The sequence below is a fragment of the Nyctereutes procyonoides genome, unplaced genomic scaffold (genome assembly GCF_905146905.1).
Source record: "Nyctereutes procyonoides isolate TBG_1078 unplaced genomic scaffold, NYPRO_anot_genome, whole genome shotgun sequence".
NCBI classification, from domain to species: Eukaryota; Metazoa; Chordata; class Mammalia; order Carnivora; family Canidae; genus Nyctereutes; species Nyctereutes procyonoides.
Window position 1 is genome coordinate 79,451,235 of NW_026575146.1, and position 16,638 is coordinate 79,467,872.

General features: G+C 52.3%; 1 protein-coding gene across 2 annotated transcripts in view; it reads left to right on the forward strand.

The window, feature by feature from the left end:
- The window catches only part of AKT2 (AKT serine/threonine kinase 2), a 45,435-nt gene that overhangs the window by 9,355 nt on the left and 19,442 nt on the right, over positions 1–16,638 (forward strand). Inside the window, exons 2-3 of one of the 2 annotated variants that reach the window (XM_055309788.1) lie at positions 9,411–9,540; positions 16,286–16,414. In XM_055309788.1, coding sequence (XP_055165763.1) covers positions 9,495–9,540; positions 16,286–16,414 — 175 coding nt within the window. In that variant the 5' untranslated portion in view covers positions 9,411–9,494. Of the gene's footprint in view, positions 1–8,771; positions 8,793–9,410; positions 9,541–16,285; positions 16,415–16,638 lie in introns of those variants that run through there. The other variant, XM_055309787.1, reaches the window with a different exon arrangement.

Consider the following 16,638-nt stretch of genomic DNA (forward strand, 5'->3'; position numbering starts at 1 on the left):
CTGTATCCCCCTGTGCCCCAAGTATCCCCCTGTGTATCCCTTTCTGTCCCTAAGAAATAGGCACGGCCCTTAGAGTGGCCTCCTAGGACCTGCCCAGCCAGCAACCCCCCCCCCCCCGCCCCCGCTTCCTCTGCACTCCCTGGGCCTGGGGCGCACTCCTTCTCCCCTGACCCAGTGACTGCCTCATCTCAGTGAGAATTTCTGCTTATATTTCACCATCTCAGTGAGCCTTTCCCTGACCTCCCTGGATAAAACCAGAAACACTCACCCCTTCCCACATACCTAGTCCTCTGTGTGGCTGCTTTTCTCCATAATGTTTGTCAGCTTCTGTTCCAGGATGTAATTTGGCTTTATTTTAAGGCCTGTCCACCCTCTCTCTGCCTCCCCCTTCCCCCCATAACTCCCCTAGGGCAAGGAGTTCTGTTTTGGTCACTGCTGCCTGCCTCCCTGGTGACCAGAGCAGTGCTGACGCAGCATAGGTGCCATATTTGCAGAATGAATGAATGCCGGATTTTTTTACTTTATTGACCCAACTCTGAGCTTGAAAACTATGATTGTGTTTACTCCACTACCCTGAATTCATGGAAGCTCTGGGCCTGGCCCTGTGGTGGGGACACAGTGGGGACCAGGACACTCCCATCCCTGCCTGTGGAGCTCCCCATCCAATGAGGGAGGCACCATTACCCAAACAACTGTCCAAGTGACAGCACATTAGAGGTAAGTGCCACAAGAGGACACTCATTGTGGGGCAAGGAGCAGTCCCTGAGGAAATAAGGATTTAGCAGGTGAAGATGGATGAGCAGTGTGCCAAGTGCGGGGCTAGTACATGCAAAGGTCCTGGGGTATGAGAGGGAGAGAGAGCGAAAGAGCAAGGAGTGTTCAAGGGACCAGGAGAAGGGAAACGTGTGTGTGTATATGTGTGTGTGTGTGTGGGGGGATGGCATTGCTGATCGACAAGGCAGGAGGATAAGCAGGGGCCACTTCAGGTGGGCCCTTGTCTCCAGGAAGGCCTTGGATGTGATCCCCAAGCAGGGGAGGGACAGCGTCAGAGCTGTGTTTGGAGGGTCTCTGTCTGGCTGCAGCCTGGTGTACTCAGTGCTCATGGCCAGGCCGACTCAGATATTTGACGTGATTTCTGTGGGTGCTGTAAGGGAGTTGGGCTGAGGGGGAAGGTGTGGGGTGGGGGTGGCAAGGAAGAGAAGGAAATTTGCTCTGTGCTTATTTTTGGCCCAGTATCTTTTGCAGCCCGCCTACATCCTCAGCCTGCTCCCAGGCCTACCTGCTCCCAGTAGACAGATGGGGCAAATGAGGGCACTGTGTGCTGTTTAAGAAAAAAAGTGTTGTTAACGCTGCCTTCCCATCAAGGAGGTGGAATAGGTAAAAATTCACATGTTACCAAAACGTGCAACGTAGGAAGCGGTTCCCCCCCTCATTCCGCCTCCCCCTAGCAGAGGGAATCACACCTGATAGGTGCTGAACTCTGAACTGGCAGAGTTCAAAGGACTTTATGTGGATTAGCTCCTTTGGTCCTCACTGCAGCATGGAGCGGCATACTGTTCCTATCTCTAATGCGTGGCTGGAGAGTTTCAGGGGAGGGCAGGGAAGCCATGTGCTGGGGCTCCCACAGCAAGTGGCAGAGCTGAGGTGGAAGCGCATCTGGTTCCTGAGGCAGCCCTGGCTCCTGCTCCCATGGTTCTGCCTCCCTTGGCACAATTCTTTCCACGCAGGTGACATTTAAACACTCACTTCCTCCTGGTCTCCGGCCCAAGACGCTCTTCCCTGAAGATCCATTGTCAGTCGGATCCGATCCGATGACTGCTTTTCTGAAGAGGATGCTGTGGGTGACATTTATACTTGGGCTGTGATGAGCACGGCCAGCTCCTGAGCATCCACGGGCGAAAGAGCCAGAATCTAGGCCCTGTGCCCTGTACCCGTTTGTGTGGCGGGAGAGGATGTTCTGTTGAGCCATGAGCACACCAAATGCCGCTGGCCAGGTCGCAGGTGGAGGCTGCTTCTCCTGGGGAGTGACCCCCCCCATCCAGGGCCGGGTGTGCATGAGCCCCCATTGGAGGCACTGCTGGCCTCCCTGCTGCACAGTGGTGGAGTCTTGGAGCCTATAAAGCTGGGGAGCTGGGGCCTGGCTCCTGGTCGGCCAGACTCCAGAGGCCGCGTGGCCGCCTGCCCCCCGCCCAGCTTCGCGCTTCCTGGTCTGGCGACTGGCACTGGTCACCACACTTTGTGATGTAGTTGCTTCACTAAAAAGAGATTGTAAAAGTGCCTGGGAGGGTTGAATTCCCACGTGCAGAGCACTTGGGTGTGCCTGGCCTGTGGTAGATGAGACACAGGCACAGAGGCATTCGCTCCCTTTTTTGAGTGTGGTCACATTAACTGTTGCTAGATGCCAGAGCCCTGAGGCGCTGGCATTTCGGTCCCTTTTAGTCTCTCACGTTTTCATCAAGTGGACCCTCAGAACAGCGCTACCCAACCAGGGCGTGGCTCTGCCTACAGGGGACCTTTGATCATGGGGGTTTTTTTAAGATTTTTTTAAAATTATTTATTTATTTATTAATTCATTCATTCATTCATTCATTCATTCATTCATGATAGACACACAGGGAGGGAGGGAGGGAGGCAGAGACCCAGGCAGAGGGAGAAGCAGGCTCCATGCAGGGAGTCTGACGTGGGACTTGATCCCGGGACTCGATCCCGGGACTCCAGGATCGTGCCCTGGACCAAAGGCAGGCGCCAGACTTCCTGGGTGGCTCAGCAGTTGGGTGTCTGCCTTTGGCTTAGGGTGTGACCCCGTGGTCCCCAGATCGAGTCCCGCATCAGGCTCCCTGCAGAGAGCTTGCTTCTCTCTCTCTGCCTCTTGCTCTGTCTCATGAATAAATAAATAATCTTTAATTAAAAAAGATTGTATTTATTTTAGAGAGAGGGAGAACAGGGGGAGGGGCAGAGGGGGAGGGAGAGGGACAAGCAGACTCCGCACTGAGCACAGAGCCTTAACTGGGGCTCATCTTGCAACCCCAAGATCATGATCTGAACCAAGATTAAGAGTCAGATGCTTAGTTGCCTGAGCAAGCCAAGGTACCTGTGTGAGGACTTTTAATAGTCACAGCTCAGGAGAAGGTGTACAAGTAGAGACCAGGGATGCTGATAAACCTCCTCTTGCAAGACTTATCTGGCCCCAAATAACCCTCGTGCTGAGACGGAGAAACCCCCTCCTTAGAACTTCTGTGCGGTGGCGTGAGCATTTTCTGCAGGAGAAATTCCGGCTGGGGCGGTTGCCACTTTTTTAACTTTGCTAAAGTGCGCTCACAAAGCACAGGACCAGTTCCCAGAGCTGCGGATGGCAAACAAGGGAGCTGCTTCCCTCTCCGCTTGCCCAGCACGCGTGCCTTTCCTCCCAGATTCCTGCAAGCAGGTGCTGCCTGTTGAAGGACAGGTTCTTGTTGTCTTTGCATTTATCTCCTGAGCAAGTCCTCCTCCGGGAGCTGTGGGGAAGGCGAAGGTGCAGATTAGAGGGCAGGCCGGGAGGCCCCTGAGGGGTTGCAGCGCAGGCAAGGAGCCCCACCCCACTGTCTCCAGCTCCAGGAACCACAGAGCCTCCCCTCCTGCCTCCCTTCTGCCATCTGTGCTGTCTGGCATAGAAACCAGGTCAGGGAGAGGGGGCCAGAGGAAAAAGGGACCTGACGAGTGGCAAGAAAAGGAATCTAACTTACTCTGAGCCTGATTCTGGGTGCAGGGCTTCAGTCTGCGCATTCATTCCACAGATAGCTTTTTATGGGCCCACTGTGTGCCCGGCACCATGTGAGGCTCAGAGGATTCCAGCCAGAACCCCTGCTCTTACCTTGCTGACATCGTAGTGGGGAGAAGTTAACAATAAGTTGCTAAGTAAATACGTAGTCATGTGAGCAATGATAAATGCTTACAGAGAAAAGATAAGAGGAGGTATGGAGAAAAATAAAGGGTAGGGCAGCCCGGGTGGCTCAGCGGTTTAGCGCCGCCTTCAGCCCAGGACGTGATCCTGGAGACCCAGGATTGAGTCCCACATCGGGCTCTCCCTGCATGGAGCCTGCTTCTCCCTCTGCCTGTGTCTCTGCCTCTCTCTCTCTGTGTTCTTATGAATAAGTAAATAAAATCTTCTACAAATTTTTTTCTTTAAAAAAAATAAAGGGTAAGCGGAGGTAGAGTGGGTGCTCCCTTTTGTCTACTTAGGAAGGCTTCTCGAAGAAAGTAACATATGAGCAGAAGCTGAAGAAAGTAAGATGGGGCCCCTCAGATACCTGGGAACATTCCAACTGAGGGGGCAGCAGGTGGCCTGAGGTAGGGATGCCTGGTGTGTTCGAGGAGCCAGAGGAGTAGGCACTGCCAAAATAGTGTGTCTTTGGAGAAGTAAACAGGACCATGTGGACCTCATACAGTCCTGAGGCTCCTGTGAGAACTCTGGCTTTTATTCTGGGTGAGATGGAGACACTGGGGGGGTTTGAGCACAGGAGGCATGGGCTCAGACTCAGGTGGTTACAGTGTCCTAGAGGGGTAAGGACAGAAGCACTAGAGCTCAGTGAGTCTTCACGGCCCTCTCTCCCCCTCAGGAACCACATAAGCCTAATTTTACAGATGAGGAAGCCGTTTTGGAGGGACCCTTCCCAGGACCCAGTCCCTTCCCAGTGCTGTCATGAGGACACCCCTGACCCTGGCCCCCCGTGGCCCTGCATCTTCCTATAAGTTGCCTCTCATGGATCTGACTCCCAATACTGTGAACTGAAGCTTCTGAAGGAGCTGCAGCTTGGAGTCTATTGAGTAGTTAACTAATACTTATGAGATAGATAGGTGGGAATACAAATGTCTTTTTTTTTTTTTTAAGATTTTATTTATCCATGAGAAACAGAGAGAGAGAGAGAGAGAGAGAGAGAGGCCAAGACACAGGCAGAGGGAGAAGCAGGCCCCATGCAGGGAGCCCAATGGGGGACTCGAACCTGGGTCTCCAGGATCCCGCCCTGGGCCAAAGGTGGCACTAAACCACTGAGCCACCCGGGCTGCCCTAAATAAATCAATCTTAAAAAATAAAACCATCTTGTGTGGTGCAGTGTAACAAAGGGCTATAGAGCAGAGCCCTGTGTAACCACAACAGAACACACCAGCTCCCAGAAATCCCCCCTCCATTGCTCCTAAAGCTGCCCACTCTTCTGACTTCTGCAAATCTGTTTCCTTGATGTTGTGCACAGTTTTATAAGCGAGAAAGTAGCCCTAAACACATAGTGTGGTGTTGCCTGTTCCGAACTTAACTATGACTGGACCCACACTTGATGTAGTGTTGTGTGTCTGGCTTCTTTGATTTCATGGTACCCCTCTTACAGTTTGTCCCTGTAGTCTGTCTGTACTTGGTGGAGTAATGTTCTGCTGTATGAATATATCTGTTTTATCCATTCTCCTGTGGGTAGACACTCGGTCTGTTTCCAGTTTGGGGGTCACTGTGAGTATTGTTGCTGTGAACATTCTAGCATATGTCCTTTGATAAATGAACACGCTCTTTTCTGTTGGAGTGTGTGTGTGTGTGTGTGTGTGTGTGTGTGTAATTACTGGTTTGTGGCGTGTGGGTGCATATTGACTTTTAATTTTTATTGCCAAGCAATATTCCATGGTGGTTGAACCATTTTAGACTTCACCAGTATTCCTTTGTATCTTTGTCAACACTTGGTGCTGTCAGTTTTTAAAATTTCAGCCATCCTGGTGGATGATTTTAATTTACGTTTCCCCCTAAATAATGGGATTGTGTGTGTTCCTTGGTAGCGTGGGTACCCTCTCTTGCAAAGTGCCCTTGCTCTTTTCCCCATGCCTCCCAGGGGGCTCACCTCAAGCCTACAAGCTGCAGCTCTGGCCCAGGCCCTCAGCTCACTCTGGCCTGGACACTTCAGGGAAGCAGTGTGTGGGGATGGGGCCACCCAGGCCCTCCCCACCATGGGGTGTGCTGCCTGCAGGCCCCTGCGTGCTGACACCTGGCTTCCAGAGGCTGTTCTCTGTCCTCCCGCCTGGGCGTCCTCCAGCGGCAGCTCCCCAGGGAGCAGGCCATCCTCTTGGCTTTGGTGCATGGTGTTTCATCACCTCAGGACTGCGTCACAGACACCTCAGCCCAGGCGCCACCCTCAGCTGGAGGACGGACGGGGCGGGATTCAGGCGGGGCAAGGGGGATCTTCCAGTTCCTCCCCCTGCCCTCACTCAAGCTGCGCTGGCGCTGGCGTCTTAGCTGCCGAAATGAGATTGTAAAAAGTGGCCCCGAGGTGCCGAGCAGTGGCCAGGGCTTCCGCCACTCCCCAGCTGGGAGACCCAAGGTAAATGGCTTCCGCCCTCCCTAGGGCATGGTCACTGCCCCTCTGGTTGGGTGGCTGGGATCATTCAGGAGAGACTCCACGAGGGCACCGGCACCCTACTCTCTCAAGGCCACCCAGCTGGCAGTGGCTCTCGGGCTCTGCAATCCTGGCCGCTCTTGGCCACACCTGGCTGCCTTTGCTTCTCTCTGATCACGGCAGCAGCTTACGTGTTTGAGTGTTCACCCACGTGTTCGGGTGTTCCCCGGGGGGCAGGCCAGGCCCGAGGCTGAGCCTCTGCACACAGTGGGTGCTTCAGTGCCGCTTACTATCCCAAGACAAGCAGAATCTCGGCCGCAGGGCTGGGGATGGGAGGGGAGAGCCAAGATTGGACACCAGGCCCCGGTCCTGTCCTTCCATGTCCACCCTTCCTTTGATTTGTGTTCTCCATCCTGGTTCTTTGGGACCTCTGAACGGAGCTGGTACCAGGGAAAGCGCAGCATTAGCCCCTGTCAGGGAAGACTTCTCAAACTTCCCACCACCACCTCATGCCGGGCCTTAAGTGTTCTTCCTGCCTACCTCTCCTGGCTCCTTAGCCACACTGGCCCCTTGGTAGTTCTTCAAGATCTACAAGTACTTCCTGCCCCAGTGGCTTTGCACGTGCTCTTCCCCTGTCTGAAATTCTTTTCCCTACATGGCAGCATGGCTCCCTCCCTCCTCACATGTTCCCCGTACGACAGCACCTCCCCACCACCTGACATTGTTACACGTGTACTTGAGTCTTGTCTGCCTCCTCCACCGGGATGTGAGCTCCGTGACGGCAGGGGCTGTGTCTTCCTGATGATTCATCTCTGGTACCCGGTGCATTGTCTGGACCTTAGGGACACACTCAAAGGAGATTGGTGGAGTGAATAGACTCTGGAAATGTTTCTGTGGCTGTCTGGTCCTGGGTTGGGGAGACTTGGGTTCATTCATTATGTACTCGGCAGAGATTCAGGTGCTGTGCTGGTCCACTAAATTAGCACTTAATGGGTGGTGGGAGAATGGGCTGAGGAGGTGCACAGAGAACACCCAAGCAGCCCTAGTTCAGAAAGGCTTCCTGGAGGCGGCTTTGGCTGAGACCTCGAGGAGAGACCGGAGGTACCAGGGATGGAGGCCAGAGGGATGGACCTGAGAGACAGGAGAGAGGGGGGTGAGGAGGAGGGGCCGGAGACGTAGGTAGTACCGGGTGTAATAATTATTGTCACAGTCATTAAAGTTCAATAGAGAACTTTCTAGGTGATGTTAGGCTTGTGGTGGAAAGGACTTTGTTCTGTGTCTGAGCACACTGAGGAACCCTGGAAAGGTTTTTAACTTGGGGGGATGGGGCCAGATTTAAGATTTAGATGGAGTATTTGCTTTGAGAGCAGAGACTCAGAGCCTGGGGAGAAGGCTAGGGCAGTTGGGAGAGGTGTCAGGAAGCAGGTGGATGGACAGTGGGGACTGCTGAGCTGAGCAGGGGCGGGAGGCAGCTGGAGTGAAGGTCAGCAGAGGCCGGGTCCTGAAGGGCCTTGAATCCCAAGCAAGGGAGCTTGGCTCTTTCCCGAGGCCAGCGGGAAGCCACGGGAGGGTTTTGAGTGGGGGAAGGACTGGGTCAGGTTCGAGGGGGTCTGGCTGGCGAACAGGGACGGATGGAAGGGGGTGGGGAGCCGCCGATCGAGAGGACAGCGCTGGACCCCTGCCAATGAGCGGGCTGGGGAGGGCAGGAGGCGGGGCGTGGGGTGGGGCAGGTGCAGAGACTGGTCACATTAGAGGTGGACGCGCAGGCTGGTGGAGTATTCAGGCTCGAGGGTCCGTGGTCCTGGGGGTTCCACCCGTGGAGCCTGAGCCCCCAAGTGCTGGTCATCCCTGCTGAAGGAGGGCACCCCTGTGCTGCTCCTGGCCCTGCCTTTGCAGCTCAGAGTCCAGAACGTGATTTCTCACCCCGCTGTTTACTTCCCTGTCACTGTCCATCTTGTCTTTCCTTTTGCTTCCTCCCACTTACCTCCCTTCCCTGCCTGGGTCTGGGCAGCCTGCCACCGTCACATGCCAGGCAGTAGTGTGTCCGGCCCACCCGCTCCCCTGGGGCATGAGAGAAAGCCGATGCTCGCGGTGTCCCCAGAGCCAGCTGCTGCTTCTCTGGGGGCCACCGTAGCTCCTGACCTGCTGTCCGCAAATAACCCCAGGCCAGGAAAGGCGAAAGGCGCCTTGGGCTCCATGGCCCCTTTCCAGGCCTGTGGCTCCAGGTAGGGGCCCAGCGCGCAGCTGCCTCCCGCCCTTCTCCCTTCCACCCTGGGAACCTGAGACGAAGCAGTGGCCTCGGCGTCTGTCAGTCTGTCGGCTGCTGGTCCCTGGGGACGGAAGTGGAGGTCTTGGGAAAGGGACCACGGCCTTGGTTGGACCCTCGGGACTGCCTCCTAAGCCCCAGACAAGTAGGCTGCTGTCTTGTTCAAGATCCTGAGTGTCGTGAGTGTCAGAGACTCTCCTTCCCTCAGTCATCTGGTGGGGGCAAAGAGGGGACTGAAGCTGAGGGAGTGAAGGGTGACTTGACGCAGGGGGTCGCAGGCACTTGGTTTGCTGAGGGTGGTGGGTTGGGAGTGTGGAGAGTGTATGTGGGGGGGGGGAGAGTGGGAGACGGGCAGGTGCTGGTGGCTTTGAGCACTCCCTCAGGTGCCCAGGGCTGTCTGATTCATCCCAAGTTACCTCAGTGTGGGGGCCTGGGAGTGACACCGGGTGGAGCCATAGCTCCCTTTCCTCCAGCCCAGTGTGGGCTGAAGGTGGGTGGAAGGGCTGCCTCTGCTCAGCGAGACCTGCATGAGCCAGGGAGCTCTGTCTCTCCGGAGTGAGGCTCTGAGGGCAGGGTAACCACCCCCTTCCCAACCCCCAGACCCCAGTCCCCATTTGGAGTCCCTGAGGACAAGCCCAAGACTGGGCTGAGTGGGCGGGGCTCCCTGTGCTCAGTGACTCCACCCTGTGCAGTGCCAGCAGAGCCACTAGAGGGGCCAGAGAGCCTGGCCTTCCCGAGGGAAGGGGTCGAGGCGGGGTCCCCCCTGCATTCTGATGAGCTCCTTTCTTATCTTACAGACTGTGCTCTGTCCACCGCGCCTCCTGCATGTCCTGCTGCCCTGGGCTGTCCCAAGCTAGGTGACAGCGTGTCACGCTGCCACCATGAACGAGGTGTCTGTCATCAAAGAAGGCTGGCTCCATAAGCGTGGTAAGGGGCTACTTTTGTCCCTGGATTGTGTATCTCCCTTCCTGCCTTGGCTTTCCTCCTGGCAGATGGTGTCCGGGGAGGCAGAGGTATGGGGTTTTACAGCCAGAGGCACCGGCGTGCTGAGCCCTACCTGGCCGCCTCAGGCCAATAGCTCCTTAAAAGCCCGTTTCGTGGACTCCTTCAGCAGCAGCCTGGGGAGCTGCAAGCTGCCTGGGGGCGAGTCTCCAGGCCGAGTCTTGAGTCTGCCTCTGCATTCATGGCTTGGTCATAGCCTCACTTTATGGATGAAGAAGCTGAGGCTCAGGGATGGGAAGTCACATAGTGAGGTAATACTCAACATTCATTCATTCTGTCAATACTCACTGAGTGTGTGTCGTCTGCTGGGCTGTCCTGGGGTCCCAGGTTCTTGGGACATGTGGTGCCCTCGTGGAGTTCACATTCCTGTGGGGGCTGGGGTCAGTGAACAGAGAAGCAGACATAACAATTTCAGGTGATGAGGAGTACTGTTGTGAGCAGTAGGGACTGAGGGCGAGCCTCTGAGGAGGGGATGATGATGGAGGCCCAGAGGAGGCAAGGGAATGAGACACACACTTAGCTAGGCAAGGCTGTTCTAGGGAACAGGACAGCAGGGATGAAGACAAGAGTGTGCCTGGTGGAGTTGGCCAGGGTGGCTGCCGTGGAGAGAGCGAGGGCGAGCTGGAAGTGGCATCCAGCCATGCTGGGCCCTTGGCTTTAGTTGACCTGCAAGCTATCTGAGCCCTGGGCGTCGGGAGCCATGGCATGGCCTGTGTGCTAGTGCAAGTAGTCAACTGAGGCCCAGAGAAATGAAGTCCTTGACAGCAGCTTTGCCTACGCTATCAGAGCCCAGGCCTCCTGTCCCCAGAAGCGTGGTGCTCACTGGCTTTGCCACTTCCTCTTGGTGGCTGTGAGCAAGCTATGTCACCTCTCTGAGCCTTGGTTTCACATCGGTCAAATGGGCTAACAACCCAGGGCTCGCACTCAGTTCTACGAGGGCAGGGGTTTTATCTGGCTTATTTACTGTGGTGACCCCAGGGCCTAGGAAAGTTCTTGGCATGCAGTTGGTGCTCCATAACAGATTGCTGAATGAACGATTGAGATTGTGTGGGGGTGCTGAGTGTGTTAGGGTGTGCCAGGGTCTCAGGCTCCTGAGTCTCCCCCGGCTAGTGGCTCACTGGGCTGGGCTGTAAGGAGCTCTGGAGGTGGCCAGAGAGCTGTAGCTGGGGTGGGAGCTTGTGTCTGGTCTAGGGCTGCTGATAGCATTAAATAGGTCTCAGCACCTCTTAGGCCTTCAGTGCCTCTATTCATGCTGCAGGGGGCCAGATGAGCTGCTGGGATGGCCTATCTGGACATACCCACTTTGGATTTGCACTGTTCACACACATATGCTCAGTGCTCCTGGGTCTCCCATTGTCTGCCATTCATTTCTTTTTTTTTTTTTTAAGTAAGCTGTAGGCCCAACATGGGGCTTGAAGTCACGACCCCACGATCAAGAGTCGCACCCTCTACACAGAGCCAGCCTGGTGCCTCCCCCATGACCCACCATTCCGAGCAGAGGTGGGCAAGGGAAGGTGGGCACCTGTGCCATCTCACCCCAGCTGTGATGGCTAAAATAACAGAGCCTCAGTTTACCATGTGTCCATTCTGTGCTGGACAAGGGGCTCTGCTGTAGGCAAGTCCAATTTTGTTGCATTTCCATATCTGTCCTGTGAGGTGGGCACCATCTTATAAGCAAGGAAGCTGAGGTTCAGCAGGAAGACTGCCTTACCGCCAAGTTTCAGCAAAGACTTATCCTCTGCCTCTCAAACCAGTGCTCTCAAGGCCTGGCCCACAGGCTACCTCTTGCTGAGCAGGGTCTGCTCAAGGAGCAGGCAAAGTGAGAGAACAACTCTTGGAGTCACTCATACCATGTGTTTCTCCCCTTTCTGACACAGCCTCAGCACACCCCTTGCCAGGTCCCCTCCAGGCCAGCCCCCATCTGCCAGGACTACTAAGGCAGACAGTGTAGTGGTCAAGGGCATGGACTCTGGATGGAACAAACCTGAGTTCCAAGCCCAGCTTTCCTAGTTCCCCCTGAGCCTTGGACAAGTAAGGAGTCTCTGGGAGCCTCTCTGGGCCTCAGTTTTTTCATCTGTAAAATGGTATTGTTGTGAGGATGTTTCTCCTTTCCTTTCAGCTTTCTTTTCTTTTCTTTTCCCCCCTTATTATCAACACATGAAACACCACAGGTGAGTGCCTGGATCATAAACTCACTCCAAAACCAATGTCCAGATCAAGAAGTAGAACAAGACCATCCCTAGAAGCCCTCTGCCCTGCCCTTTCCACACAGGAACACTCACTTAATATCTGGTAGCCTTAGGTGTGTTTTTTCTGTTTTATTGTTTTGTTTTGCTCTTTAAAATGAAGGTGAAATTTCTGTAACACAAAAGACCATTTTATGGTGTACAGTTCAGTAGCCCTTAGTACATTCACGATGTTGTGTAACCTCTACCTCTGTCTAGTTCTGACACATTCTCATCATTAAACAGTCACTCCCTATGCCCCCGTCCTCCAGCCCCCGGCAGCCACCAATTTTTATTTTCTGTGTCTAAGGATTTACTTGTTCTGGACATTTCATAAAAATGAAATGCCATTTGTGTCTAGCTCCCTTTCACTTACCATAATGTCTTTGAGGTTCATCCATATTGTAGCATGGATGAGATTACTTCTTTCCTTTTTATGGCCATTAATGTAACTTTCCATTGTATGAAAATACCACATTTTGTTGATCTATACATTGGTGGCAGACATTTGGGTTATTTCTACCTTTTGGCTATTGTGAATAGAGCTGCTACAAACATTTGTGTACAAGCCTTTGAACCCTTGTTTTCAGTTCTTTTGGGTATGAACCTGGGAGTAGAATTGCTGGATCATAGGTTTTATATTTATAATCTGTATTTTTACAGGTTATATAAATTGGGTCATGGGCAGCCCAGGTGGCTCAGGGGTTTAGTGCTGCCTTCAGCCCAGGGTGTGATCCTGGAGACCTGGGATCGAGTTCCACATCAGGCTCCCTGCATGGAGCCTGCTTGTCCCTCTGCCTGTGTCTCTGCCTCTCTCTCTGTGTCTCTCATTAATAAATAAAATCTTTAAAAAATAAAAATAAATTGGGTCATGTATTCCATAATCATAATCACATGCAATTTGTGTGATTATATATGTTTTTATGTCTGTATGTATCAGGGTTGTATATTCTGTATTTATGATCTATAGTGTATTCTGTATTTAAATTTTGGAGGAAGCACCAGACTTTTCACAGAACTGCAGCATTTGACATTCCCATTAACAGTGCACAAGGGTTTCATTTCTCCTATATCTTCACCAGCATTGTTCTGTTTTTGTTTTCTTTCTCTATTATTATTTTGCTTATTTTTAAAGTTTTTTAGAGGAGGGAAGGACAGAGGGAAAGGGAGAGATAGAATCTTAAATAGGCTCCATGCCTAGGACAGAGCCCAACACAGGGCTCCATCTCACAACCTGAGATCATGACTTCAGCTGAAATCAAGAGTCAGATGCTTGGGACACCTGGGTGGCTCAGTGGTTGAGCGTCTGCCTTTGGCTCAGGGCGTGATCCTAGAGTCCCGGGATCAAGTACCATATCAGGCTTCCTGCATGGAGCCTGCTCTCCCTCTGCCTATGTGTCTGCCTCTCTCTCTGTGTCTCTCATGAATAAATAAATAAAATCTTAAAAAAGAAAAGAAAAGTCAGATGCTTAACCGACTGAGCCACCCAGGCGTCCCTTTTCTTTTCTCTCTCTTTTAAATTACAATCCTTCTAGTGGGTGTGAGGTAGCAGCTCATTATTGCTTTTCTTTTCTTTTCTTTTCTTTTCTTTTCTTTTCTTTTCTTTTCTTTTCTTTTAAATTTTTATTTATTTATGATAGTCACACACACACACAGAGAGAGGCAGAGACACAGGCAGAGGGAGAAGCAGGCTCCATGCACTGGGAGCCCGATGTGGGATTCGATCCCGGGTCTCCAGGATCACGCCCTGGGCCAAAGGCAGGTGCCAAACCGCTGCGCCACCCAGGGATCCCTCCTTATTGCTTTTCAATTGCATTTTCCTAGTACCTAATGATGTTGAGCATTTTTTCATGGCCATTTTTACATCTTTAGAGCAATGTCTGTTCAAGCCCTTTGTTCATTTTTTAATTGAGCTATTTATTAAAAGCAGTATTTTGTAGTTTTTAGTGTGTACATCTTTTAACTCCTTGTGCTACTGTAAATGGAAATTTTTAAAATTTCCTTTTTGGATTGTTCATTGCTAATGTACAGAAACAACAACTGGTTTTGTGTGTTGATCTTGCCACATTTATTAGCTCTTGTCATTACTTTGTGGATTCCTTGTGATTTTTTATATATAGGATCATGTTATCTGCAAATATAGATAGTTTTGCTTTTTCTTTTTCAAGTTCGGTGCCTTTTATCTCTCTTTCTTTTTCTTTTTCTCTGGCTAGAACTTCTGGTGCAGCCAGAAGTGTTTAATAGCAGTGGTGAAAGCAGCAAACATCTTGGTTTTTCCTTGATATTAACAAGAAAGTTGTCAGTCTTTCAGCATTGAATGATGCTAGCTCTGGGTTTTCCTAAATGCCCTTTATCATGTGGAGGAAATTCTCTTCTATTCTCAGCTTGCTGAGTATTTTTTATCATGAAGGGATGTTGGATTTTGTCAAATAGTTTTCTGCTGATGATCATGTGAATTTTTCCTTCTTTTGTTCTATTAATGTGTATTATGTTGACTGGTTTTCATATATTGAACCACCTTTGCATTCCTGGGATCAAATCCTCTTGGTCATGTCGTATAATCCTTCCTTTGTGCTATTGGATTTGGGATTTTGCTGGCTCTTGAACTTTTTTTTTTTTTAAATTTATGATAGTCACACACAGAGAGAGAGAGAGGCAGAGACATAGGAAGAGGGAGAAGCAGGCTCCATGCACCGGGAGCCCGACGTGGGATTCGATCCCGGGTCTCCAGGATCGCGCCCTGGGCCAAAGGCAGGCGCCAAACCGCTGCGCCACCCAGGGATCCCCTGGCTCTTGAACTTTATGTACATTGAGTCGTGTAATATCGACATTGGAAAGCATTGAATAAGTTAAGTCCTTAAAAGATACTTAGGGCAATTCCTGACACAGAGTACCACTAGAGTGTCACCTAATCATTGTCATCAGTTAATGGAGATCCCCATGAGAAGAGACAAAGACTCAGAGAAGTGAAGTGACTTATTGGAGGCCACACAGCACACCCAGCTGAGAGCCCACCCTGCCATCCTGTCTCCCATGTGCCAAGTGAACAAGGGCCCTAGCACAGCCTTTTTTTGCTTGCCTCCTTGCATAGTGGGCTGATAAGAAGCATTTATTGAGCACCTGTGGTGTGTTGGGCCCTAAGCTGGGTGTCTTATGGTTGCCATCTCATGTTTTTTAACAGCATGAACTAGAATTCACACACCATACAATTTGGCCATTTATTTATTTTTATTTGTTTCAAGATTTTATCCCTTTATTTGCGCGAGAGAGAGTGAGAGAGAGCATGAGACAGGGGAGGGTCAGAGGTAGAAGCTGACTCCCTGCTCAGCAAGGAGCCCAACATGGGGTTCTATCCCAGGACCCTGGTGGGATCATGACATGAACCAAAGGCAGACAAGACAGCCACCCAGGCACCCCCAATTCGGCCACTTAAAATACATGGTTCAGTGGCTTTTGGTGTAGTCAGAGTTTGGGGCCCCCTACTGCAGTCAATTTAAAGCATTTTAACTCTCCTGGAAAGGAAGCTGCCCTCCCCCTTGGCCATTGCCCTCCAACCTCCCCCCCTGGCTTCCCCCACCCCCTCCCAGTTCTGGGCAGCCACTAATCTGCTTTTCACCTATAGATTTGCCTGTTCTGGACATTTTATACAAATGGAATTATAATTTGTGGTCCCTCATGAGAAGCATTTTTCACTTAGCATAAGCTGCAGCATGCAGTGATAATTTCTTCATGTGACTGAATAATATTCTATTGTATGTTTATGCCTTGTTTTGTCTGTTCGTTCATTAGTTGATGGACTTCAAGTTTCCCCTTTTTACAATTACGAATAATATTGCTGTGGACATTTACACATGAGTTTTCTGTAGGTCTGTTTCACCATCTTGTTTTAATCCTTAGCAGCCCTCTGAGTAGTGGGTCTTTGCAGTATGGACATGTGTACATGAGGTGCTGGGATATTCACGGTTTGAACAAATGAAAGCAATGAAGGGGCACTCATAGGGCGCAGCAGCAGTTACACCCTGCCTGGCACAGTGTTTTGACATTTGATCCACCTGCACGGCTGTCCTGGTGAATACCAGCCCGTGGGATTTGGCCTTACAGGGCCACAGGGCATGTGTGTTTGGAAGCCTGGGCCTCCCCTGGGACCGGGCCATGCGCTGGCAAGGACAGCCGGGATGGCTTGCCGCTGGCCGCACGCTGAGGCAGCTGGTGCCCTGGGGCGCTGCAGCAGGCACCTTCCTGCCAGGCCTGACCTCTGGATCACTGGGGCCCAGCCCAGTGCCCAGCCTGCGTCAGCAGGGGCTGCCTGGAGGTTTTCTTTAGGAGAGGTACTCTCCTCTCTGCCCTCTCGTCAACCCTCCTCCCACCCAGGCACCCTTTGTGAGGTGCTGTCACACAGGGCTGCCCACCTTCACCTCTCCCCCCCCCCCCCCGCCACTGTTCAGGTGAATACATCAAGACCTGGAGGCCCCGGTACTTCCTGTTGAAGAGTGACGGCTCCTTTATTGGATACAAGGAGCGGCCTGACGCCCCTGACCAGACCCTGCCCCCCCTGAACAACTTCTCTGTCGCAGGTGCGTCTCGGGACATGCCACGCCAGAGTTCAGGTGCTCAAGGAACCACTGGCAGGTCCAGGGGCACATGGGGTTGGCCTTTCTCAGGCATGGGCCTCTCTGGGGCCTGCCTGCCCTCGGATCCATCTCCCACCCTTCCCACCTGCCCCACCTTTGTGTCAGCTGAGCCTGGGGTGGGAAGGCTGAACTGGTGGCCAGTGGGGAGCAGGAAGAAGGGAGAAGCC